The 27,249-nt window shown below is 40.1% G+C and overlaps 2 protein-coding genes across 2 annotated transcripts; both read left to right on the top strand.

Annotated features, from left to right (window-relative positions):
• The first annotated feature begins 674 nt into the window (after window positions 1-674).
• On the top strand, window positions 675-12,356 carry LOC143825146 (vomeronasal type-2 receptor 26-like). The gene is made up of 7 exons (XM_077313170.1): window positions 675-717; window positions 3,291-3,366; window positions 4,764-5,055; window positions 6,216-7,067; window positions 8,682-8,919; window positions 10,505-10,615; window positions 11,455-12,356. Exons 1-7 carry the CDS (start codon window positions 675-677, stop codon window positions 12,354-12,356), a joined length of 2,514 nt encoding a protein of 837 aa, XP_077169285.1.
• Window positions 12,357-13,207: 851 nt separating this feature from the next.
• On the top strand, window positions 13,208-24,501 carry LOC143825145 (vomeronasal type-2 receptor 26-like). Its single transcript, XM_077313169.1, has 9 exons — window positions 13,208-13,286; window positions 14,108-14,281; window positions 14,521-14,598; window positions 15,709-15,769; window positions 17,523-17,814; window positions 19,287-20,138; window positions 20,787-21,014; window positions 22,619-22,745; window positions 23,600-24,501. Exons 1-9 carry the CDS (start codon window positions 13,208-13,210, stop codon window positions 24,499-24,501), a joined length of 2,793 nt encoding a protein of 930 aa, XP_077169284.1.
• The last annotated feature ends 2,748 nt before the right edge of the window (window positions 24,502-27,249 follow it).

The raw sequence follows: 27,249 nt of genomic DNA, 5'->3' as shown, positions 1-27,249 counted from the left end.
ATAAGGACATCCTTCTTAAAAAGACATACAGCCATTTCAAAGCAACAGTGCACAAGAATCAATCAAAAGATATATGGATCTGCTGTGAAAGTAATCGATTTAAAGGAACTCTTTGGGAAAAAAATTGTATTGATACTGGAGTCCAGGAGGTGCAACTGCCTCAAGATTTATCGATGCATATTATGCGGGAAAGAGTACAACTGCGCTTTCTACGCCAAAGGCCAACGGGACAGAATATAAGTCTACGGGAACAACAAGATGTAGCAAGCCTCGATATGAGACCCCCCTTAAGAAGACTGGGGAAGGGAAAGGGGAAGCAGTGGTTCTTTCTCTCTTTTTTCTTTTCTTCTGTAGGCATATAGGCAATATAATCGTTAGTGCCGGAAATATAAAATGGGGTTTTCCCACCATTATTCTTTCTTTACTAGTGTATTGCTATAGGACTAAAGCTCATACTGGTCTGTAGAAAATGTTTAATGTTAAGCTCTCGACTTAAATCTGAAAATACACCTGTCAGGATGGCTCTTAGAATGTGTCAAGTATAAATGGTTTTATAGATGTATGCGACACTAAAAGTGGTAATAAGGTAGGCTTCTTTTTTTCCCCTATGTATGGCCGAAATGTGAATAAGCTTATAAGTTCGGGGCAAAAGTTTATACCATTGTGTAGTCAACATGGGGCCTCAGATTTTCTATGTAAGCCGAATCTGTATTAAGGGTAAGGAGAAGCTATGAAATCCTCTTGTAATTCTCTTGTACATTTTTAACATAATGCCTACTTTCCTTTCTTTTTATCAGGGTATTGATACAGGGCCAAAGCTCATATTGTTCTACAAGAAATGTTTAATGTTAAGCATTTAATCTAAACCTGGAAACTTTACTATTCTCTGTATTAATAACTTATACTGTATTCTATATTTCTATTTTTATGAAAAAGGGGAAGCAGTGGTTCTTTCTCTCTCTTTTTTTCTTCTGTAGGCATATAGGTAATATAATTGTTAGTGCTGGAAATACAAAACGGGGTTTTCCCCCCTTTATTCTTTCTTTACTAGTGTATTGCTATAGGGCCAAAGCTCATACTGGTCTGTGGAAAAAGTTTAATGTTAAGCTTTCTACTTAAATCTGAAAATATACCTGTCAGGATGGCTCTTAGAATGGGTCAAGTATAAATTGTTTTACAGATGTATCTGTATTAAGGGTAAGGAGAAGCTATGAAATCCTCTTGTAATTCTCTTGTACATTTTTAAGGCAATGCCCTACTTTCTTTTCTTTTTATTAGGGTATTGACACAGGGCCAAAGCTCATATTGTTCTACAAGAAATGTTTAATGTTAAGCATTTAATTTAAACCTAGAAATATCTGTCAGGACAGCTCTTAGATTGTGTTAAGCAGTTAACGTGAGGTCTACGATCTCTTAAGTAAGTTGATTATTAAATATATCTCCGTAGTGCCCTCTAGCCTAATATTTTACTGTTCATGCTAGGTTTATACTATTATGTAGTTAGTGCGGGGTCTTTGATTTCCTACGCAAGCTGAATATCAAATATATCTCTGTAGTGACTCCCAGTCTAAATTTAAAGCATAACTAAAAGGCGGCACCTAATGGAGGAGGTGTAAATGTAAATGTAACCAATGAAGACTTTATTCTATCATTTTTTGTATTAACAACTTTTCTTTTGTATAACTAACTAGGCCCCTTTTCTTAAATGTAGTGGAAATGTGGATGGGTCTTAGACTCAAACGTGAACAAGTTTATAAGCTTTGGGCAAAAGTTTATATCATTGTGTAGTTAATGTGGGGTCGTACATTTTCAAATGAAGACTATATTTTACTGTTCTTTGTATTAATAACTTATACTGTATTCTATATTTCTATCTTTATGAAAATAAAAAAACTTGTATATAAAAAAAAGTGATGTAGACAAATTTAATCAGCAGAGATGATGGTTTAGGGCATACTGCTTTGGGATATTGTTTTCATCCTTTTGTATTACTATAAAAATGATAGTGATGCATTATTCTATACAGACTCACAAATGGTCATCCACCCAAACTAGATAAACTGCCAATCCCACTTCTTCTATATGCTGATGATACGGTCTTGTTTTCCCATTCCAGAATTGGTCTGATTAGATACCTGAATGCTTTCCATAAATATTGCCAACTCAATGACCTATCGATAAATTTCAAAAAAACCAAAGTGATGGTCTTTGCACAGAAGTGGTCTCCCTCAAACTGGCGCATTGGTGGTCATAAAATCGAGCAGGTCAAATGTTTCAAATATTTAGGAATCACCTTCCAACATAATTTGCATTGGACCAAACATAGAAATAGGATTACTTTGCAGGCTAACTGTTCCATTACCCATCTAAATCGGTTTTTCTTTCTTAAAGGCAATCAGTTTGTCCCAGCTGTCTGTCGTGTGTTTGACTCTAAAATTCTCCCTCAAATTTTATATGGCATCCCTCTGTGGATCTCAGGTTTTAACAAAAACATGGAGAGGTTACAGTCTGTCTTTTTCCGGCAGATTTTGAGAACTCCAAATTGCGTCCCTTACTCCTCTTTATGTCTTGAAAATGGACATAATCTTCTTGAAACTAAGGCCTGGATTTTCACCTTTAAATATTGGCTAAAACTGCATTTTAGGGTTCGATCAGATAACCTATTGGGCTGTTTACTGAGAGACTCTTTTAAATTTAAATGGTTCTCTACCATCCTGACTACACTCCAACAAATTGGCATTGACTACGATTACATCCTATCTCTGAATGAACCTTCCATTATGTGCCAAATCAAACAAAGGCTACTTGATCTTGAATTCCAAAAAATCCATCCCACTGTTCCAGCAATTTGCTCTCCCCATGCGCTTGGTCTCCAAGTGAAGCGCAGGATAATGCCGGCTTATTTCCATAACTTGGCAAATCCCCTCTATCGCAGAGCGTTTTCGCTTGCTCGGCTTAAAGCCTTCCCATCTAAAGTATTACAAGGGAGATTTGCCAAGATCCCCTTCAAAAACAGACTATGCACCTGCGAATCAAGTTCTCCTGACACCATCCAACATATCTTACTGGATTGCCCCTTGTTCACTCAACAGAGAAGGTATATCATACCTCTTATACCAAAATGGAGAAACCATTCAAGAGACTTGGTTTGCCAATTTTTACTTAGTGATAAGGATGCTGATGTCACTTTTATTATGGCTAAATTTCTGTCTTCAGTTTTTAAATTTAAACTGTCCGATGTATCTTGACTATCTTTGTATATCCCCCTAATCTGCTTTATGCCAATAAAGGTATTGTATGTATGTATTCTATACAGGAGAATCAGCATCTTTTCCTGGTGATGCATGCTATCCAAATTATCTTTTGGTATGTCACAAGTAATTGTTTCCTGAAGTTTCACCTCTTGGGAGCCACCTTATTTTCTGTTTCTGTTATGCTAACAATGCAGAGAAAAGTTGAACTTACAAGAGATAGCCAACTTATTCTGTCCATGTCTTCCAACACACAATTATCCAAATGATGGTGATTAATTCTGCCACCTCTGAAATCTCTTGATAGATCAAGTCAATCTTTCAAAACGTAAAAACAAAGAGTACAAAGAGTGACTCAAGTAGTTTCCACTGTACCATTCTGATCCAAAGCTCAGGAGACAGACAGGCATTTGTCAAGCTGTCTGGTCACTGGCGTTGTATTCATTAGGATTTCTAAGGCAGGTTCCAGAATAACATCTGGAGACCGTATGTATAATGTGGAAACCGGGCATCCTGTGTCTTGAGAGAAGATGTGTGTTTAGTGATGTGGCCTTGGGGCTTTTGCTACTGCTCTATGTAGCATGCAAGACAGAGACAGAGAACTGTACCATTGGTGATCCCCTCCCTGTTGTTCATAGATATTTTCAATCTGGGGACCTCATCATAGGAGGCATTACTTCCCAATTCATACTGCTTTCTCCTGACAATGACTTCAGTCAACACCCTCACCAATCACAGACTGGTGAGGACCTGTAAGGCATTATTTCTCTTGCTAACTGAAACCATAATTCATACAGCTAATAAATTACCCTGCATGTCACAAGCAAAACTAAAGCACTCCTGCTCTTAAACATGAATTGATTCAGTTAATCAAGTGAATCACTAAAGTTTCCATGTATGGTTTTGAATTATTATATCACATCATATTCCCGTCTTCTTATCTCTTTCCATGCTTTGCTTTTTTGGGGGGTGGGGGAAGTTGGTTTTAACTGCTGATTTTATTTTTAAAGGCTACTGACATGTTACTGTTCTGAATATATCTCTCCATCATTCCACCAATTAATTTCTCAGTAGTTATTTGTGACTTAAAAAAAAACAATTAACTGTCCTTTTACTTGATTCTGTAAAATGAAATATTTTCAGAACATTCTTTTTGCTCTGCAAAGCATGTCTTAAAATGCTTTTCAGCTCTTTGAAATTATTTTTGGGAGAATTCAGAAAGGAAAGGAAGCCACCGTTTCCAAAGTGATTTCAGTTGAATTTAAAGTTTAAACCAAATTTGAATAATTTGCCCACCTAGTTCAAATACCTGCAGAAATGGTATCCAGTTTAATGCAATCACGCAGAATACACACGCTGGGTTGGACTATAAAATTAATTAATTAATAAATTAACTATATCTAAATTAAAATGTGCAATTACAGTATTTTTCTGGGTATGATGTAGCTTCTTGGTGGAAGAATATGGGTGAGGTTATTATTATACTGAGTGAACATTTTTCTCTCATTCCAGTGTACTGACTAAAAACTACCAGAATATTTTGGCTTTGGTGTTTGCTGTGCAGGAGATCAATAGAAATCACCAGATCCTACCCAACGTCACTTTGGGCTTCAGCATATATGACAGCTACTTTAACGCATGGTGGACCTACCGTGGCACACTGGAACTTCTTTCAACCTACAACCGATTCATCCCCAACTACAAGTGTGGGATCCAGAATAACCTGATAGCAGTCATTGGGGGTCTTTACTCTACCACCTCCCTCGACATAGCAGAGATTTTGGGCCTCTACAAAGTTCCACAGGTAATAGAATAGAGGATCAATTAGTCAAATCCTCTTTGCCTTTCCAATATGACATTCTGGTGTGGGCAGTCTGATACCAAGGAGGATACTAAGGTCCTCTCATCTCTCAAGGAAGCCCCATGAAACTGTCTTCTGTGGGTGCCATAGAGAAATAGGAGGGAAGGAGCCATCTCTATATGCTTTCCCTGTACAGTTATCCTGCACACCATGCAGGAGAAAACTCCAGTTCCACAAATTTGCTTTTCTTCTCAAAATGCTCTGTTCATAGGCAGTAAGGGGACTCTAGGTTTTCCAGAGGGGAACTTGGCTCTGTGGGGAACTTGCTTCTGCTACTTCCCACATGGCCCATCTTGAAATCCTGTGTGTTTTCCAGACACACTTGCAATACAATTATACAATGATATCTGTGTCTATTGTACAATATGCTGTATCAGAGGATGTGTGCGTGCACACAAAAGCTCATCCCATGAATAACACGTTATTGGTCTTAAAGTTGCCCCTGGACTCTACATTTATTCTGGAGCTTGGGGTGTGTTATTCTAACTGTATATAGATCCGTGTCGGGGGCACTTCTTGCCTTTTGATTAGGGACCAGAATCCTGATGGCACCTATGAATTTGCTTATATTGGCTGTAGCCATTAACATGACATCCTGGTGTAGGTTATCTGGACTACTACCCCACAATGGTGTAAATGAATGGGTCCCTAAGACTGGGGATAACACTCCCCATGTTTAGTCCTATCTGCATGAATCTCCGCATGAGCCAACATGATGAGTGCTTTGAACTTATTAATACCATCAAATATAAAACATAAAAAGGGCTGCGTTTTCCTACAGAACTGATTCAATATGGTAAATGCCTTGCTTCAGATGACCCTGGAGTACGTATAATGGGAGAAACCAATATAAGGTGTGCATGCAGCATCAGTAGCTACCCAGTCAGCTAGTACGTTTCAAGCAATCATTCCACAAATGGCAAATGGCTTATTTTCTATTACAAAATAATTACCGAGGAGATGTTTGATGGAATGCATGTTTAATATCCTTATGTGCCAAATGATTACAGTAGATTTCCTTAAGCAGGCTTAACACAGGCGTCCTTAAGCAGGCTTAGCACAGACTTGTAAAAATAACACATGCAACCATTATCTCTCCATAGTTCACTTATGGCTCCATTCCAAGGAAGAGTGATAAAGCAGAATCCGTGTCCATCTACAAAATGGTCCCCAATGAAGCCTATGAGTATGCAGGGATTCTCCAGCTGCTGCTGCATTTCAAATGGGTGTGGGTTGGAGTCCTTACAGCAGATATTGAAATTGGAGAAAGGTTTGTGCAGACACTACTGACAGTTTTCCCTCTCAGAGGTATCTGCTTTGCCTTCTTAGAAAGATTCAAGACACTCTACTTTGGTAACATTCTTGACTTCATCAATTTGTTGGAGTCAACATACAGTGTGGTCATGGAAAGCAATGCGAATGTCGTCATTGTTCATGAGGAACATATGATCCATTTAAGGTGGCTCTTATATTTACCCACAATGGGAATGGTGACCAAGGAGCCTCAAGGTAAAGTGTGGATTTTGACAGCTCAAATGATGTTGACATCATTTATTTATCAAAGGAGTTGGGACATAGAAGATATCCATGGAGCTCTGTCCTTCACCGTTCATTCCAATGAAGTACCAGGATTCAAGGATTTTCTTTGGGCCAGAAATCACTTTTGGACAAAAGAAGATGGTTTTGTCAAAGATTTCTGGAAAGAGGCCTTCAGTTGTGTATTTCCAACTCCATTTTTGAGTAAGGAAAGTGAAAAAATCTGCACCGGAGCAGAGAAGCTGGAGAGTCTTTCAAGGTTATTCTTTGAAATGGACATGATTGGCCAGAGCTACAACATCTACAATGCTGTCTATGCTGTGGCGCATGCTTTCCATGCCAAGCAATCATGGCAGCACAAACACAAAGCCAGTGTTGATCGAAGGATATTCAAAGTCAGCGATCCACAGTCTTGGCAGGTCAGAGTGATTTGCAGCAATGCAATCAAAAGCTCTGATATGTATTTGTTACTGTGCCATTTCCCTAGGAGCAGGGCCTAGGAGCAGTGTCCTTGCACAGTATGCATTCTGCATATCAATGAAAATAAGATGATAGTCTAGCAGCACTGGGAGATTTGGAGTTTTTTGGGAGGGGGGGTACCTGAGATTAATCCAGCTGCATTTACTGCCTGGTAGCTCCTCTCCATCAATGTTTCCTTATCTGTTCTACTTAATATCATTTTTAAATGAAATGGAATCATGCATAAGTGTCTTATAAGGCTCTGGTCCATTGCGAAAAGACATATTGCCCTGGAAAGTTTTATACAGGGGGATATGTGTATGTATGGGCACACATGCATGTATGCTGTTTCAAGAGATGTGTGGCAGGTGGAGAGCTTTCCACTGAGAAGGAACCAAGATACCTTTGAGTCTTTCCTTTCAACTTATGCCCAAGGAGCTATGACTTCGGCCATATCCGGGCTTTTTAATGGGAGGACTGGAGACTATTGTTCAGTGTGGTGTTGCAGCTGGCCAAGATATTCTTCTGTACCATGGTACAGAAAATGGTACTGGCAGATCCAACATAAAATTCACACTCTGGGTATCAACTTGGAGCCTCTGGCTAATTATGAGGAGTTTCAAATATACAGTATTATTAGACAGAGAATCCATGATATTGAGAGATCGACCATCGAAGCGGGAATCAATCGGACTTGTTCCCCCCGCTTCTTCGGCCTTGCTTCCAACACAGGTCAGGGAGCTACTTATATGCAAAGTCTTATTAACCCACTCCATCGTCGTGCTTTTATGCTTGCTAGATTAAACATATTCCCATCAGCTGTCCTAGCAGGCAGATACAGCCATGTACCAATTGGGAACAGCCTTTGTAAATTTTGCCAATTAGAGCCTGACTCAGTGCCACATATTCTACTCTATTGCCCGTCACATTCTTGGCTTAGACAACGACTTGTTGTCCCTATCACGATGGACCTTTCTGTCCCTATGGACAGAATAACCGGACATTTGTTAGCTGATAGGTCCCCAGAAATAACGAAACTGGTGGCCAAATTCTTGGCTACTGTGATACAAAAGGACGGTCGGCTAGGCAAGAATCAGGTCTAGACCAGGGGCATCTACAATTGGTGGAAATTACTGATTGCTGGGCATTCTGGAGGAATCTACTGTTGGTTACTGCTTATTTTATTTTCTTTTATTTGTTTATCTAGACTATGTAATTTTTATTAATTAATTATAATGATGTATTACCCTTGTGCTTATGATGTTTTATATGCCATTAAAGGTTTTTTGAATTTGAATGTTGATATTTTTCTGCTTCTTCTTCTCCACCCCCACCCCCACCCCCCCTTCAAATAAGGTACTCTGTTCATGGGTATACATTATCTACCTCCAGGACAACGGCATATGCATTACGGGAGGGTGTTGTGCTACAACAAATTGAACAAAGAGAAGGACTGGGAAAAGACACATTTGGAAGAAGATGTCCATGCTTGTAACCAGCACTTGGCTAAATGGCTCATCTATTATCCGATTGCATCATTTAAATGTTTGTTTTCTTTTCTTTATTCTTTTCAGCTGCACTACTTCCTAAGGGGTATCTCTTTTAACAACAGTGCTGGAGACAAGATTGCCTTTGATCGGAACAGGGAACTGATGGAGAGATTTGACATTGTCAACTTGCTCACTTTCCCCAACCAATCATTCCAAAGAGTGAAAGTAGGACAACTGGATCCTCATGCTGCCCACGACAAAATGCTCACCATCCATGACCAGTCCATCATGTGGCACAGCAGTTTTAAAGAGGTAAGATCTGAGGGAAGACACCTTGGTAGTGCTTCAATTCTAAATGAATGATTCTTGACAGGCACAGTGAATTTAAGTGAATGGAACTTCTTTAAGGTATAATTTCCTCATTTTTCAGAAGTTTCTGTGTTTATCTTTGGATGCATATGGGAGTGGCACAGAACTGAAAAATATGTTTTGTGTCACAGTTTCAGAGAGGTTAAAGTTCATCATTTCACTACAAATCAGGATTGTAATTTGCTATATAAGAAAACCACATGGCATTGGGTGTCTGACCGTTTCTTTTACTACATGCAAAAATGAGGATGAAATCACAGATTTCTGGGAAAGTTTCTTTTTTTAACACCTAATGGCACTAAAATTTTGGCAAACCATGACTTCCTCTCTCCTAAAGACCTCTGAAGTTTCTATAAAATTGGTCAAGGAGGTTCCATTTAGAACCTCTGCCAACAGTTAACCTTACCTGTATAGAACAAGGAGAAAAGCTAACTCGCTATCAGTAATAATCAGAAATAAACTTGTTTCAAATACCATTCAGGTCCCCTCCCAGCCCTGGCCCGGGTTAGGGCTTCTGATGGGCTGTGGCAATAGCCACTGATGCCGCAGTGGTCATAAGATACCTGGCTGGATTAAAGGTAAAGTTAAAGGTATCCCGTGTCCAAGCACCAAGTCATGTTTGACCCTTGGGGTGATGCCCTCTAGGGTTTCCATGGCAGACTCAATACGGAGTGGTTTGCCAGTGCCTTCTCCAGTCATTACCGTTTACCCCCCAGCAAGCTGGGTACTTATTTTACCAACCTCAGAAGGATGGAAGGCTGAGTTAACCTTGAGCAGGCTGCTGGGATTGAACTCTCAGCCTCATGGGCAGAGCTTCAGACTGCATGTCTGCTGCCTTAACACTCTCGGCCACAAGAGGCTCTTCTGGCTTGATTAGGCCCATGCATAATGGAAGAGTTGGGCCATTGAGGCTCAGCTCCTCCCCCACATTTACGGTGTATCTACAGGGACACAAAATGTCATGGGGCATTTCTATACCCCAATGATGGTGGCATAGCAGCATGCCTTTATCCTACCATCTTGTGATGGGACCCCTGGGACCCCTTCCCTCCTTGCTGTCACCATCGTGAGTCATGGCAGAACTTTCATACCCAGGAGTTCTGCCTGCGCATGCACAACTCTGGGATGAACTGTGTGTGCTGGGGGATTCCCCCCCCCGCCCCATGCAAACATGGGATATAGCAGAGCATACTGCCCCACTGCTAGGAATTGATGGTGGCCCGGCCTGGCTGCTGCTGGGCATAATTGGTCATTTTCTAGAAAATATTAAGCTGGAATAACAACATGTGTTGGTATTTAAGGGACCCAAAGTAACTTTGTAACAGAAAAATTGACTATCCATCTGAAATATAAATCCTTAAATGCATGAAAATCTAGCCTAAGTACAATGTACTTCAAGACAATATCTTTTTTTGATGCAAAAATAGCTATTTATGATACATCTGGGCCCTAAAAGAAATGAAAATATCCAGATATGTTCTCCTAAATGGTAACAGTGTATTCTTCCCTATGTTTTAACCAGAAATTTCCTTCTTCTCTTTGTACGGAGAGCTGCCCACCAGGTTACAGTAAGAAAAGGCAGGAAGGGGAGCCATTTTGTTGTTACAATTGTGTTCCATGTACAAGTGGAAAGATTGCAAGGCAGAAAGGTAAGGGTTAATGCCTCTGTCCTCAGTCAGCTGTAATCTGCTTAGCATGGTGCTTATTTTGCACTAACCCGATAGATTTGTAATGCTGCCTCTGTTGTTATTCAAACATTCCAGTTCACAACATGTTGCATCCCCATAAAATATAAAACTGCACTGTTCCCTTCAACTATACAACCACAAAACAATAGTGATTATATCAGAATTAAACTGAGCTGTTCCGCCAGGTCTTTCACTGAGTTCAGGGCTAGGAACAACGACCCAATTCAGGATATGTGGTGTCATCTACCATACCCAACCCAGGGGTGGATGGGTGTGGGAGATAGGGGTGGATGGGGTTATGCTTCTAATCTTGGTTCAGGCTGCTTTTGTTGTCCTTTTGGCATTGTTATGGGACTATATGGGATTGTATATGTTTTATTGAGATTTTATATTGTAACCCACCACAAATCTCACAAGTAGTGGGCTAAAAATCTAAATAATACTTATCCATTGTTCCTCTATATATTTGTGAAACACCTCTGTGGGAGGAGCATGTCCAGGGTGTCCACACTTGAATACAGGCCAATCAGGGAGCTGCCTGTCCCCTGATAGGGCCAGCCGCTGTGCTCGCCCCCCTCCCTAGCAGCCTCCCTCACAAGGCGACTATAATGAGGAGAGGAAGGGAAGGTGATTGTAAACTGCTTAGAGACAACACTAGTTAAGAGTTTTATAATTTGGGAAATGCCCAAGATATTAAATAATGTTTTTGATGCCAGATTTTAAAATTTAAAATGTTGCGGGATGGCGAATGCAGGTATATTCCAGCTCAATATCCTCACTTCCACTACCTTCATTTCCAGACATGCTTGAGTGCTACAAATGCCCAGAAGATCAATATCCAAACAAGGACAAAGATTCATGTATTCCAAAGGTTGTCAGCTTCTTATCTTATGAAGATCCGCTGGGGATCACTTTAGTTATTTTGGCACTTATATTTGGTTGGCTCACCATTTTGATACTGGGAATCTTCATGAGGTACCACAACACACCCATCGTCAGAGCCAACAACCACAACCTCACCTATGGCCTTCTTCTCTCCCTCTTGCTCTGCTTCCTTTGTGCCTTGCTATTTATTGGGCAGCCTGGGAGGGTGACTTGCCTCATAAGACAAACTGCTTTTGGCATCATCTTCTCCATCGCTGTATCTTGTGTGCTGGCAAAGACTGTCACGGTGGTTCTGGCTTTTATGAGCACCAAGCCAGGATCCAGGATGAAGAAATTAGTGGGGAAAGCCTTTGCCAATTATATGGTTATTTCCTGCTCACTTATCCAAGCAGGTCTTTGTGCTATATGGTTGGGATTTTCTCCCCCCTTCCCAGAAGCGGACATGCATTCGATGACTGAACAAATCATCTTGGAATGTAATGAAGGATCACGTACCATGTTTTATTGTGTCTTGGGCTACATGGGCTTCTTGGCCTGTGTCAGTTTCATGGTGGCTTTCCTTGCCAGGAAGTTACCTGACAGTTTCAATGAAGCAAAGTTTATCACATTCAGCATGTTGGTGTTTTGCATAGTTTGGTTATCCTTTGTTCCAACCTACCTGAGCACCAAAGGGAAATACATGGCAGCTGTAGAGGTCTTCTCTATCTTGGCTTCCACTGCAGGGTTGCTGGGTTGCATCTTTTCCCCTAAATGTTACATCATTGTGTTTAGACCTGAATTGAACAAGAGGGAACAGCTAGTGAGAAGAAAGAATTGAAAACTTCAGTGTAAGTCAAGAATATATGTATGCCGGTACTTTATTTTTTCTCCTAGAAAGTTACAATTCCATCCTGTCATAAATGCTGTGATACAAACCCAATGCCTTTGATATGATTTTTTTGAGTTTTTGCAGTTGTTTTTCAAATAAAAACATTTATAAATGTCATGTAGTACTTCTTTTGCCTGAAGAAGTCCTAGTTTTATGATCTGCCATATACTATCAACCTGAAATGTTTGCTTTCCACTCACTGTTTTCTGAGACTAGTTTTAATTTGATTTTTTCCTTCTTTTACTCCAAAGCTGAAAGTAATTCAAAAGCATACAGATTTCCTCTCATTGCAACCTGCACCTAATTTCTGCTCCTTAAGGACACTCCAACACCTACATGGAGATCATTCCACTCAGCACCCTCTGCTATCCTCTCTCCTTCATCAGCATACAAGCTCCTCTATTGCCTTTCTTGTTCATCATTTAAATTTTGGGGATTCTTTTACAAGCAGGATGAGTCAAATGATGAAAGTTTATTGCTAAACTCATATCATTGGGGAGGAAAATATTGACAGTTATAGGTGGGAATTAAAGAGAATGCAGTTCAGAAGTAGTGATTTGTGTGTATGTATGCCCATTCCCATAATAGGCCTTATTTTTCTCCCCAGTTTTGTTGTATGTGACCTGTTCGTTGCTTCAATGGTTCATAACAATTATCTTTATAAAAGCCATATTAAGAATAAAATATATTGATTAATAAGTGATGTGGACAAATCTTAATAATCAGGGATGATGGTTTAGGGCATATTCCTTTTGGGTATTGTTTTCATCCCTTTGTACTACTATAAAAAAGTTATAGGGATGCATTATTCTATACAGGAGTATCAGCATATTGTCCTGGAGGTGCATGGTATCCAAATTATCTCTTGGTATGTCACAAGTATGTTTCACGAATCCGTCCAGAAATGTTTATTCATTTTTCCGAGTGGTGGGCACATCCATTGGCAAACCTATTCGCTCTGATTAATGCTACTGGTCAAATCCCTGAAGTTTGGCTAAACTCTATTATTTTGCCCATTTTTAAAAAGGGTAACTTCAATCTGCCACGTAACTACTGTCCTATTAGTCTACTGTCCGTTATAAGCAAGCTGTATGCAAAATATCTAGCCAACATTCTTTCTAATTGGATCCATGACAATAACATATTAGGGCCACAACAAATAGGATTTAGGAAAGGCAGCGCCACACTTGTCCAATGTGCTATCTTATCCACTTTATTTGAGAAATACTTAAGTCCTAAGAGAGCAAATTTTTTTACAGCATTTATTGACCTTAAGTCAGCCTTTGATTCAAACCCGAGAGAAAAAATGTGTCAGAAATTAGCAGATTTAAACATTGAGGACCACCTATTACTTTTATTAAAACAACTAAATTGTAATAATTTTGGCCACGTAAAGTACTCAAAAGAGGGGAATCCAACTAACAAAATACCCATTAATATGGGAGTGAAGCAGGGATGCATTCTTGTTCCTCATTCATTTAATCTTTTTCTTAGCAATCTCTCTGTTCTCTTTGGGAGAACCAATAGTCACCTCCCTTTGGTAGATAATAGATCTACACCTCTGTTACTGTATGCGGATGATAGAATCATCCTTTCAAGAACCTGAATAGGCCTAACAAGATAACTTAGAACTTATTACTGTACCAAAAACAATCTCACGATTAATTATGAGAAAACTAAGGTTTTTGTCTTTGCCAAAGAAAGACATAAATACCAGTGGAAGGTGAGAGGCAATCGAATCGAGCAAGTATATCACTTCAAATATCTTGGTATGAATTTTAGCTATAACAACAAGTGGACCTACCATATAGAGAAGACTGTCAAATCCTATAAGAGGCAACTGGCTTTACTGGCAAAATTTTTCCACCAGAAGGGTAATAGGAATTTCTTGGCTGCAATGAAAATCTGTGCAGCTAAAATAATCCCCCAAATGCTTTTTGGAAGCCCAATTTGGATGGGTGCATTCAGCAACCAAGTTGAAAAATCTCAATAAATTTATGATGCGCTGGAAGCGGAGTTTTCTAGAAGGGGTCAAGCTTGCGCGCTGACCTACTGGTTTAATGGGGAACCCCATAAGGGGCTGTGTTAAAGGACTCACATTTCCGTGTGGCAGGCAAAACCCACCAGAGGCAAAACACCATGCAGGTTTTGCACTACGAGGCCACCTCCCGCAGATTAGCAGGATGTTCAGGTGAAGACTTTCTAAACAGAATCACCTGTTGAGGGATCTGCTATCAATTGGATCTGCCTTGTGGTCAGCTGACCACAAGAGGGCAATATCCGCTTCCATGCTTGGTCACCTCCCACAATGAATAAACAGCTGTGGCCATTTTCCATGCTAAAGAAATAAAAGTTTCAGCGTTTTATTGAGGTGCGTCTATTTCCCCCTGCAAGGCAAATGAATACCATTAAAGTGCATACAATGCAATGTACGTGGGTTTCTTCTGAGACTGCCCCACTAATCCAACCTTTTCAAAATGCTTTTACTCCCTCCATTACAAATGACTTGGAAGTAGTATGAGTGCCAGTTAATGCAATTAAAAATGGCCTTATATGTTCCTTGTGTTTCCATTTTAGTTGCTTAATAAATTTTTATATCATTATTAACATGCAATGAAATGATTTGTTGTTCAACCAAAAAACAAAACAAAACATGGGTATATGACCAATTAAAGCTTAATAATGAGCAAAATCTCTGTTGTCTGAACTCTTTGTTATATACCTGCCTATCTCAACTTCTGTACCCTTTAGAAACCCCTGAAATATTCCCCAGGCTCCCAGAAACCCCAGGATTTTCACCATTATGTAGAACATGCTTATGAAGCATAGCTGTGTACACACTCACATAGGGCCCTTCCCCTTCCCATGCCTTCCTGGCTCATCACTAGCCATTTTGGGGGCGCGGGTGGGTTGGTTGGCATGACCATATATAGGCATATTATGATAAATGTTTATCTCGCTCCCATTCTGGAAACCCTTTCAGGGCCATCGCTGTGCTTTCGTTACACCGTGGAAACAAGGGAAAAAATAGACTATATTAGTATTTGAAGACTTAAAAATGTAGTTCTTCGTACAGTATAATGAAAAGTGACTAATTATTAGAAGGTGGGCAAGACTTAGTCTGGCTAGATGTAAAGTAAAATAACGATGTATCAATATGATAAGAATAAAATGTAGATTAATAAGTGACAGAAAAACTTTAATCAGCAGGGATGATGGTTTAGGGCATACTCCGTTGGGATATTGTTTTCATCCTTTTGTGTTACTATAAAAAACTATAGTGATTCATTATTCTATACAGGAGTATCAGCATCTTTTTCTGGTGATGCATGCTATCCAAATTATCTTTTGGTATGTCACAAGTAATTGTTTCCTGAAGTTTCACATCTTGGGAGCCAATTTATTTTCTTTTTCTGTTATGCTAACAATACAGAGAAGAGTTGAACTTGCAAGAGTTAGCCAACTTATTCTGTCCATGTCTTCCAACACACAATTATCCAAATGATGGTGATTATTTCTCCAAGCCCTGAAATCTCTTGATAGATCGAGTCAATCTTTCAAAACGTAAAAGCAAAGAGTACAAAGAGTGACTCAAGTAGTTTCCACCGTACCATTCTGATCCAAAGCTCAGGAGACAGACAGGCAGTTGTCAAGCTGTCTGGTCACTGGCGTTTTACTCATTAGGAGTTCTAAGGCAGGTTCCAGAATAACATCTGGAGACCGTATGTATAATGTGGAAACCGGGCATCCTGTGTCTTGAGAGAAGATGTGTGTTTAGTGATGTGGCCTTGGGGTTTTTGCTACTGCTCTATGTAGCATGCAAGAGAGAGACAGAGAAATGTACCATTGGTGATCCTCTCCCTGTTGTCCATAGGTATTTTCAATCTGGGGACCTCATCATAGGAGGCATTACTTCCCAATTCATACTGCCTTCTGCTGAGAATGACTTCAGTCAACACCCTCGCCAATCACAGATTGGTGAGAACCTGTAAGGCATTATTTCTCTTGCTAACTGAAACCATAATTCATAGAGCTAATAAATTACCCTGCATGTCACAAGCAAAACTAAAGCACTCCTGCTCTTAAACATGAATTGATTCAGTTAATCAAGTGATCCACTAAAGTTTCCATGTATGGTTTTGAATTATTATATCACATCATATCCCCGTCTTCTTATCTCTTTCCATGCTTTGCTTTTTTTTGGGGGGGGGGAGGAGGAGTTAGATTTAACTGCTGATTTTTTTTAAGGCTACTGACATTTTCTATACTGCTCTGAATATAGAATGAAATATTTTCAGAACATTCTTTTTGCTCTGCAAAGCTTGTCTTAAAATGCTTTTCAGCTCTTTGAAATTATTTTTTGGGAGAATTCAGAAAGGAAAGGTAGCCACCGTTTTCAAAGTGATTTCAGTTGAATTTAAAGTTTAAATCAAATTTTAATAATTTGCCCAGCTAGTTCAAATACCTGCAGAAATGGTATCCAGTTTAATGCAGTCACGCAGAATATACACGCTGGGTTGGACTATAAAATTAATTAATTAATTAATTAACTATATCTAAATAAAAATGTGCAATTACAGTTTTTCTGGGTATGATGTAGCTTCTTGGTGGAAGAATATGGGTGAGGTTATTATTTTACTGAGTGAACATTTTCCTCTCATTCCAGTGTACTGACTAAAAACTACCAATTAACTGGCTATTTTTAGAACATTCTTTTTGCTCAGCCAAATTTGTTTTAAAATTATTTTCAGCTCTTTGAGATTGATTTTTGGAGAATTCAAAAAGCAAAAGCAACCAGTTTTTGAAGGGATTTCAGCTGAATTTAAAGTTTAGATTGAATCCCCCCCCCCCCAGTTCTACAGGCAGGTTAAATACTTGCAGAAATGGTATGCAGTTTGATGCTGTCACACATAATACACACTCTAAGACAACTGGTTCAATAGGAGCAGACTATAAATGTAATAAATAAATTAAAAAACAAATCCCTAAATAAAAAAGTGCAATTACAGTATTCTTCTGGGTATGATGTATCTTCTTGGTGGAAGAAGACTGAAGTGATAATTATTTTACTGAGTGAATTTTTCCCTTTAATGTTGCATATGACTCTCATTCCAGTGTACTGACTAAAAACTACCAGCATATTTTGGCTTTGGTGTTTGCTGTACAGGAGATCAATAGAAATCACCAGATCCTACCCAACGTCACTTTGGGCTTCAGCATATATGACAGCTACTTTGACGCATGGTGGACCTACCGTGGCACACTGGAACTTCTTTCAACCTACAACCGATTCATCCCCAACTACAAGTGTGGGACCCAGAATAACCTAATAGCAGTCATTGGGGGTCTTTACTCTACCACCTCCCTCCACCTAGCAGGGATTTTGGGCCTCTACAAAGTTCCACAGGTATTAGAATAGAGGATCAATTAGTCAAATCTTCTTTGCCTTTCCAATATGACATTGTGGTGTGGGCAGTCTGATACCAAGGCAAATGACTTATTTTCTATTACAAAATAATTACCGAGGAGATGTTTGATGGAATGCATGGTTAATATCCTTATGTGCCAAATGATTAGAGTAGATTTCCTTAAGCAGGCTGAACACAGGCTTCGTTTTTAAAAGTCAGTCTCTGTAAAAGAATTCACACTACACATATTAGCCAGATTAATCATGGGAAAGAGCCTCTTGTGGCGCAGGGTGGTAAGGCAGCAGAAATGCTGTCTGAAGCTGTCTGCCCATGAGGCTGGGAGTTCGATCCCAGCAGCCGGCTCAAGGTTGACACAGCCTTCCATCCTTCCGAGGTTGGTAAAATGAGTACCCAGTTTCCTTGGGGGTAAACAGTAATGACTGGGGAAGGCACTGGCAAACCACCCCGTATAGAGTCTGCCATGAAAACGCTAGAGGGCATCACCCCATGGGCCAGACATGACCTGGTGCTTGCACAGGGGATACCTTTATCTTTACCTTTAATCATGGGAAGTGACTGTGGGATGCCAGAAAAATGCCTCCTGTGCAAAGGTTTAGTTTATTAATGAACACAGCATAGCACCACCCATGATTGACTTGGGTGCATGAGGCTCCTCAACCTTAATCCCTCCCATTTACCTATCTATTCAATTCATTTATGCCTTCCTTTCTCTCCCATGGGGGCTAACTCTCTGTGCCTTTGCACCATCTTAGTCTTCCTACAACTCTGGGAGATTCAAGAGACTGAGCGAACCTGACTGGACCAAGGTCACCCAGCAAGCTTCCATGGCAGAGCCGGGATCTGAACCCACATCTCTTCGAACTTAGTCAGTTCTTGCACCAATGTCCAGTCTCATAAAGACTGACATTTCATTCCTAATGAATGAAATGTATGTGGAGGGCCACCAAGATCCTGGAGGAGCTATGGCTGCATGAGAGAAACCAATGGGTTGTTTTCATTACAGCAATTCACCCCAGGCTCTAAGGCAGCACTACAGTAACAGGGAACATGCTGATGCTTCTGGATGAATGGCTCAGCTTTCCACTTGTAACCCTGGGTGTTGGTAACACTGGTACAAGTGTCTACAGCATACAGGTGCCGTTGCTTCTCCTCCCACCCCATCATTTATGGACACGGACAGAGAGGAGGAATTTACAAGATTTTACTGGGCCCAGAAGAATTCTGGTTTGGTCTAGAATGTTCTCATGCAATTCAGTTGCTGCAATGGGGATTCTAGGCTCGTTCTCCATTCTTTTTCTAGTTAGCATGACATGCCCTCCTTGTCTGATGAACATTTCAAATCCTTAAAAATGAAGAGCACCTGGTTGTAGAAAGAATATCAAGAACAACTGATCATCGGAAAAAAGGGTCAGACGTAAAAATAACACATGCAACCATTATCTCTCCATAGTTCACTTACGGCTCCATTCCAAGAAAGAGTGATAAAGCAGAATCCGTGTCCATCTACAAAATGGTCCCTGATGAAGCCTATGAGTATGCAGGGATTCTCCAGCTGCTGCTGCATTTCAGATGGGTGTGGGTTGGAGTCCTTACAGCAGATAATGACATTGGAGAAAGGTTTGTGCAGACACTACTAGCAGTTTTCCCTCTCAGTGGCATCTGCTTTTCCTTCTTAGAAAGACTCAAGACATTCTACCTTGGTAACATTTTTGACTTAATCAATTTGTTGGTGTCAACATACAGTGTGGTCATGGAAAGCAATGCGAATGTCGTCATTGTTCATGAGGAACATATGATCCATTTAAGGTGGCTATTATATTTACCAACAATGGGAATGGTGACCATGGAGCCTCAAGGTAAAGTGTGGATAATGACAGCTCAAATGGTGTTGACATCATTTATTTATCAAAGGAGTTGGGACATACAAGATATCCATGGAGCTCTGTCCTTCACCGTTCATTCCAATGAAGTACCAGGATTCCAGGATTTTCTTTGGGCCAGAAATCACTTTTGGACAAAAGAAGATGGTTTTGTCAAAGTTTTCTGGAAAGAGGCCTTCAGTTGTGTATTTCCAACTCCATTTTTGAGTAAGGAAAGTGAAAAAATCTGCACCGGAGCAGAGAAGCTGGAGAGTCTTTCAAGGTTATTCTTTGAATTGGACATGATTGGCCAGAGCTACAACATCTACAATGCTGTCTATGCTGTGGCCCATGCTTTCCATGCCAAGCAATCATGGCAGCAAAAACACAAAGACAGTGTTGATCGAAGGATATTCAAAGTTAGCAATCCACGGTCTTGGCAGGTAGGAGTGATTTGCAGGTAGCTCCTCTTCATCAATGTTTCCTAATCTGTTCTAGTTAATATCATTTTTAAATGACATGGAACTGATGCATAAGGGTCTTATAAGGCTCTGGTCCATTGCGAAAAGACAGATTGCCCTGGAAAGTTGTATACAGGGGGATATGTGTATGTATGGGCACGCATGCATGTATGCTGTTTCAAGAGATGTGTGGGAGATGGAGAGCTTTCCCCTGAGAAGGAACCATTTCACACACACAAAATACCAAGATACCTTTGAGTCTTTCCTTTCAACTTATGCCCAAGGAGCTATGACTTCGGGCATATCCGGGCTTTTTAATGGGAGGACTGGAGACTATCGTTCAGTGTGGTGTTGCAGCTGGCCAAGATATTTTTCTGCTTCTTCTTCTCCAACCCCCCCCCCTTCATATAAGGTACTCTGTTCATGGGTATACATTATCTACCTCCAGGACAATGTCATATGCATTACGGGAGGGTGTTGTGCTACAACAAATTGAACAAAGAGAAGGACTGGGAAAAGACACATTTGGAAGAAGATGCCAATGCTTGTAAACAGCACTTGACTAGATGGCTCATCTATTATCAGATTGTATCATTTAAATGTTTGTTTTCTTTTCTTTATTCTTTTCAGCTGCACTACTTCCTAAGGGGTATCTCTTTTAACAACAGTGCTGGAGACAAGATTTCCTTCGATCAGAACAGAGAACTGATGGAGGGATTTGACATCGTAAACTTGCTCACTTTCCCCAACCAATCATTCCACAGAGTGAAAGTAGGACGACTGGATCCCCATGCTGCCCACGACAACATGCTCACCATCCATGACCAGTCCATCATGTGGCACAGCAGTTTTAAAGAGGTAGGATCTGAGGGAAGACAATTTCTTGTGCTTCCATTCTGAATGAATTATTCTTGACAGGCACAGTGAATTTAAGTGAATGGAACTTATCTTCTTTAAGCAACGATTTCCTCATTTTTCAGAAGTTTCTGTGTTTATCTTTGGATGTATATGGGAGTGGCACAGAATTGAAAAATATGTTTTGTGTCACAGTTTCAGAGAGGTTAAAGTTCATCATTTCACTACAATTCAGGATTGTAATTTGCTATATAAGAAAACCACATGGCATTGGGTGTCTGACCGTTTCTTATACTATACATAAAAATGAGGATGAAATCACAGATTTCTGGGAAAGTTTCTTTTTTAACACCTAATGGCACTAAAAATTTGGCAAACCATGACTTCCTCTCTCCTAAAGACCTCTGACATTTCTATAAAATTGGTCAAGGAGGTCCCATTTAGAACCTCTGCCAGCAGTTAACCTTATCTGTATAGAACAAGGAGAAAAGCTAACTAGCTATCAGTAATAATCAGAAATAAACTTGTTTCAAATGCCATTCAGGCCCCCTCCCAGCCCAGGCCCAGGTTAGGGCTTCTGATGGGCTGTAGCAATCGCCACTGATGCCGCAGTGGCCAGAAGATGCCTGGCTGGATTAAAGGTAAAGGTATCCCCTGTGCAAGCATGGGGTCATGTCTGGCCCATGGGGTGATGCCCTCTAGTGTTTTCATGGCAGACTCAGTACGGGGTGGTTTGCCAATGCCTTCCCCAGTCATTACCGTTTACCCCCCAGCAAGCTGGGTACTCATTTGACCAACCTCGGAAGGATGGAAGGCTGAGTTAACCTTGAGCCAGCTGCTGGGATTGAACTCCCAGTCTCATGGGCAGAGCTTAAGACTGCATGTCTGAGGCCTTAACACTCTGCACCACAAGAGGCACTTCTGGCTGGATTAGGCCCATGCATAATGGAAGAGCTGGGCCATTGAGGCTCAGCTCCTCCCCCACAGTTACGGTGTATCTACTGGGACACAAAATGTCATGGGGCATTTCTACACCCCAATGATGGTGGGATAGCAGCATGCCTCTATCCTACCATCTTGTGATGGGACCCCTGTGCCCCCCTTCCCTCCTTGCTGCCACCATCGTGAGTCATGGCAGAACTTTCATACCCAGGAGTCCTACCTGCGCATGCACAACTCTGGGATGAACTGTGTGTGCTGGGGGATTTCTTCCCCCATGCATACATGGGACACAGCGGGGCATGCTGCCCCACTGCTAGGAATTGATGGTGGCCCGGCCTGGCTGCCGCTGGGCATAATTGGTCATTCTCTAGAAAATATTAAGCTGGAATAAAAACATGTGTTGGTCTTTAAGGGACCCAAAGTAACTTTGTAATACAAAATTTGACTATCCATCTGAAATATAAATCCTTAAAACCATGAAAATCTAGCCTAAGTACAACATACGGATTTTCCCACAATATAATCATAGGTCCCCCTTCAAGACAATATCTTTTTTTGATGCCAAAATAACTATTTATCACACAACTGGGTCCTAAAAGCAATGAAAATATCCAGATATGCTCTCCTAAATGGTAACAATGTATTCTTCCCTATGTTTTAACCAGAAATTTCCTTCTTCTCTTTGTACGGAGAGCTGCCCACCAGGTTACAGTAAGAAAAGGCAGGAAGGGGAGCCATTTTGTTGTTACAATTGTGTTCCATGTACAAGTGGAAAGATTGCAAGGCAGAAAGGTAAGAGTTGATGCCTCTGTCCTCAGTCAGCTGTAATCTGCTTAGCATGGTGCTTATTTTGCACTAACCCGATATATCTGTAGTGCTACCTCTGTTGTTATTCAAACATTCAAGTTCACAACATGTTGCATCCCCATAAAATATAAAACTGCACTGTTTTCCTCTACTACACAACCACAAAACAATAGTGATGATATCAAAATTAAATGGAGCTCTTCCTCCGGGTGTTTGACTGAGTTCAGGGCTAGGAACAACAATTCAGGTTATATGTTATCATCTACCCTACCCTACCCAGCGGTGGATGGCTATGGGAAATGTGGGTGGAGGGAGTTATGCTTCTAATCTTGATTCAGGCTACTTTTGTTGTCCTTTTGGCATTGTTATGAGACTAGATGGGATTTTATATGTTTTATGGAGATTTTATATTGTAACCCACAACAAATCTCTAACGCAGCGGGCTAAAAATCTAAATACTCTTTATCCATTGTTCCTCTATATATTTGTGAAACACCCCTGTGGGAGGAGCATGTCCGGGGTGTCCACGCTTGAATACAGGCCAATCAGGGAGCTGCCTGCCCCCTGCGCTTGCCCCCCTCCCTAGCAGCCTCCCTTACAAATTGACTATAATGAGGATAGGAAGGGAAGGTGATTTTAAACTGCTAAAGACAACATTAGTTAAGAGTTTTATAATTTAGGAAATGCCCTAAATTGAATAATGTTTGAATAATGTTGAATAATATTGAATAATATTGAATAATGTTTCTGATGCCAGATTTTAAAATTTCATGTTGCGGGATGGCAAATGCAGGTATTTTTCAGCTCAATAATCTCACTTCCAATACCTTCATTTCCAGACATGCTTGAGTGCTTCAAATGCCCAGAAGATCAATATCCAAACAAGGACAAAGATTCATGTATTCCAAAGGTTGTCAGCTTCTTATCTTATGAAGATCCCCTGGGGATCAGTTTAGCTATTCTCGCACTTATATTTTGTTGGCTCACCATTTTGATACTGGGAATTTTCATGAGGAACCACAACACACCCATCGTCAGAGCCAACAACCACAACCTCACCTATGGCCTTCTTCTCTCCCTCTTGCTCTGCTTCCTTTGTGCCTTGCTATTTATTGGGCAGCCTGGGAGGGTGACTTGCCTCATAAGACAAACTGCTTTTGGCATCATCTTCTCCATCGCTGTATCTTGTGTGCTGGCAAAGACTGTCACGGTGGTTCTGGCTTTTATGAGCACCAAGCCAGGATCCAGGATGAAGAAATTAGTGGGGAAAGCCTTTGCCAATTATATGGTTCTTTCCTGCTCACTTATCCAAGCAGGTCTTTGTGCTATATGGTTGGGAGTCTCTCCCCCCTTCCCAGAAGTGGACGTGCATTCAATGACTGAAGAAATCATATTGGAATGTAATGAAGGATCGCCTACCATGTTTTATTGTGTCTTGGGCTACATGGGCTTCTTGGCTTGTGTCAGTTTCATGGTGGCTTTCCTGGCCAGGAAGTTACCTGACAGTTTCAATGAAGCCAAGTTTATCACATTTAGCATGTTGGTGTTTTGCACGGTTTGGTTATCCTTTGTTCCAACATACCTGAGCACCAAGGGGAAATACATGGCAGCTGTAGAGGTCTTCTCTATCTTGGCTTCCACTGCTGGGTTGCTGGGTTGCATCTTTTCCCCTAAATGTTACATCATTGTGTTTAGACCTGAATTGAACAAGAGGGAACAGCTAGTGAAAAGAAAGAATTAAAAACTTCAGTTTGTCAAGAATATATGTATGCCTTTACTTTATTTTTTCTCCTAGAAAGTTACAATTCCATCCTGTCATAAAGGCTGTGGTACAAACCCAATGCCTTTGATAAGATTTTCTTGACTTTTTGCAGTTGTTTTTAAAATAAAAACATTTATACATGTCATGTAGAACTTCTTTTGCCTGAAGAAGTCCTATTTTTAAGATCTGCCATATACTACCAACCTTAAATGTTCACATTGTCACTTAGAGAGTATTCCAAAGAACACAAGCATTTAATAGTAAACAGCCTATGACAAATTGTGGCCCTACTATGTAGCATACCAGTGTGTGGGGGGGTACATTTAATAATCTGACATATACTAAAGGCCATATATGAAACCTTTGTTTTGTTATTGGGTGGTGAATACAATCCAGTTATGCAGGGTCACTTTGTATGGGATCAATCATTCTCCATTTTAGTAAGGACTAAAAAAAAAAACAATAACTGCTATCCTTGGATATTAATGGTAGTTCATTCCAGATCTTCCCTCACTTTCACCATGCATATCCTTCTGAATCGATTTTCCTTCCTTCAGCACTCTGTTTGCTTTCCACTAACTGTTTTCTGAGACTAGTTTTAATTTGATTTTTTCCTTCTTTTACTCCAAAGCTGAAAGTAATTCAAAAGCATACAGATTTCCTCGCATTGCAACCTGCATCTATTTTCTGCTCTTTAAGGATACTCGAACACCTACATGGAGATCATTCCACTCTGCACCCTCTGCTATCCTCTCTCCTTCATCAGCATACAAGCTCCTCTATTGCCTTTTTTGTTCATCATGTAAATTTTGGGGGTTCTTTTAAAAGCAGGATGAGTCAAATGATGAAAGTTTATCGCTAAACTCATATCATTGGGGAGGAAATTATTGACAGTTATAGGTGGGAATTAAAGAGAATGCAGTTCGGAAGTAGTGATTTGTGTGTATGTATGCCCATGCCCATAACAGGCCTTTTTTTTCTCCCCAGTTTTGTTGTATGTGGCCTGTTCGTTACTTCAATGGTTCATAACAATTATCTTTATAAAAGCCATATTAAGAATAAAATATATTGATTAATAAATGATGTGGACAAATCTTAATAATCAGGGATGATGGTTTAGGGCATATTCCTTTTGGGTATTGTTTTCATCCTTTTGTACTACTATAAAAAACTGATAGGGATGCATTATTCTATACAGGACTATAAGCATATTGTCCTGGAGGTGTATGGTATCCAAATTATCTCTTGGTATGTCACAAGTATGTTTCTCGAATCCCTTCAGAAATGTTCATTCATTTTTCCCGAATGGTGGGCACATCCATTGGCAAACCTATTCACTCTAATTATTGCTACTGAAGCTTGGCTAAACTCTATTATCTTGCCCATTTTTAAAAAGGGTAACATCAATCTGCCACGTAACTACTGCCCTATTAGTCTACTGTCCATTATAAGCAAGCTGTATGCAAAAAATCTAGCCAACATTCTTTCTAATTGGATCCATGACAATAACATATTAGGGCCACAACAAATAGGATTTAGGAAAGGCAGCGCCACACTTGACCAATGTGCTATCTTATCCTCTTTAATTGAGAAATACTTAAGTCCTAAGAGAGCGAAATTGTTTACAGCATTTATTGACCTTAAGTCAGCCTTTGATTCAATCCCGAGAGAAAAACTGTGGCAGAAATTGGCAGATTTAAACATTGAGGACCACCTATTACTTTTATTAAAACAACTAAATTGTAATAATTTTGGCCAAGTAAAGTACTCAAATGAGGGGAATCCAGCTAACAAAATACCCATTAATATGGGAGTGAAGCAGGGATACATTCTTGTTCCTCATTCATTTAATCTTTTTCTTAGCTATCTCCCTGTTCTCTTTGGGAGAACCAACATTCACCTCCCTTTGGTAGATAATAGATCTACACCTCTGTTACTGTATGCGGAAGATAGAATCATCCTTTCAAGAACCCGAATAGGCCTAACAAGATAACTTAGAACTTATCACTGTACCAAAAACCATCTCACGATTAATTATGAGAAAACTAAGATTTTAGTCTTTGCCAAAGCAAGACATAAATACAAGTGGAAGGTGAGAGGCAATCGAATCGAGCAAGTATATAACTTCAAATACCTTGGTATGAATTTTAGCTATAACAACAAGTGGACCTACCATATAGAGAAGATTGTCAAATACTCTAAGGGGCAACTGGCTTTACTGGCAACATTTTTTCACCAGAAGGGTAATAGGAATTTCTTGGCTGCAATGAAAATCTGTGCAGCTAAAATAATCCCCCAACTGCTTTTTGGAAGCCCAATTTGGATGGGTGCATTCAGCAACCAAGTTGAAAAATCTCAATCTATTTTTTTATGAAGTTGTTAGATGTACCAAAATGTGTCACAAACCATACACTTTTAGCAGAGCTTGGTCAACAGACTCTAGAAACCAGAGCCTGGCTTTGTACATTCAAATACTGGTTAAAAATCCACTTCCATTCTTTTCCACTATTTCTAGTTTTTAACACTTTAGGAGATCAATATTTTATTAAGGGTAAGAAGTAAATTTTCATAAACGTTGCTTAGGATTAGATTAATCTAGTCTAGTTACAATACAATACAATACCTTTATTGGCATAAAGCAGATTAGGAGGATATACAAAGTCTAGTTAATTATGATGAGAGCACAGTCCTGTAGCTGATCATTAAAGGACTAGAAGACCAAGATAT

The sequence above is a fragment of the Paroedura picta genome, chromosome 16, assembly GCF_049243985.1.
Source record: "Paroedura picta isolate Pp20150507F chromosome 16, Ppicta_v3.0, whole genome shotgun sequence".
Taxonomy (NCBI): Eukaryota; Metazoa; Chordata; class Lepidosauria; order Squamata; family Gekkonidae; genus Paroedura; species Paroedura picta.
This window is presented reverse-complemented; position numbering and strand designations above follow the sequence as displayed.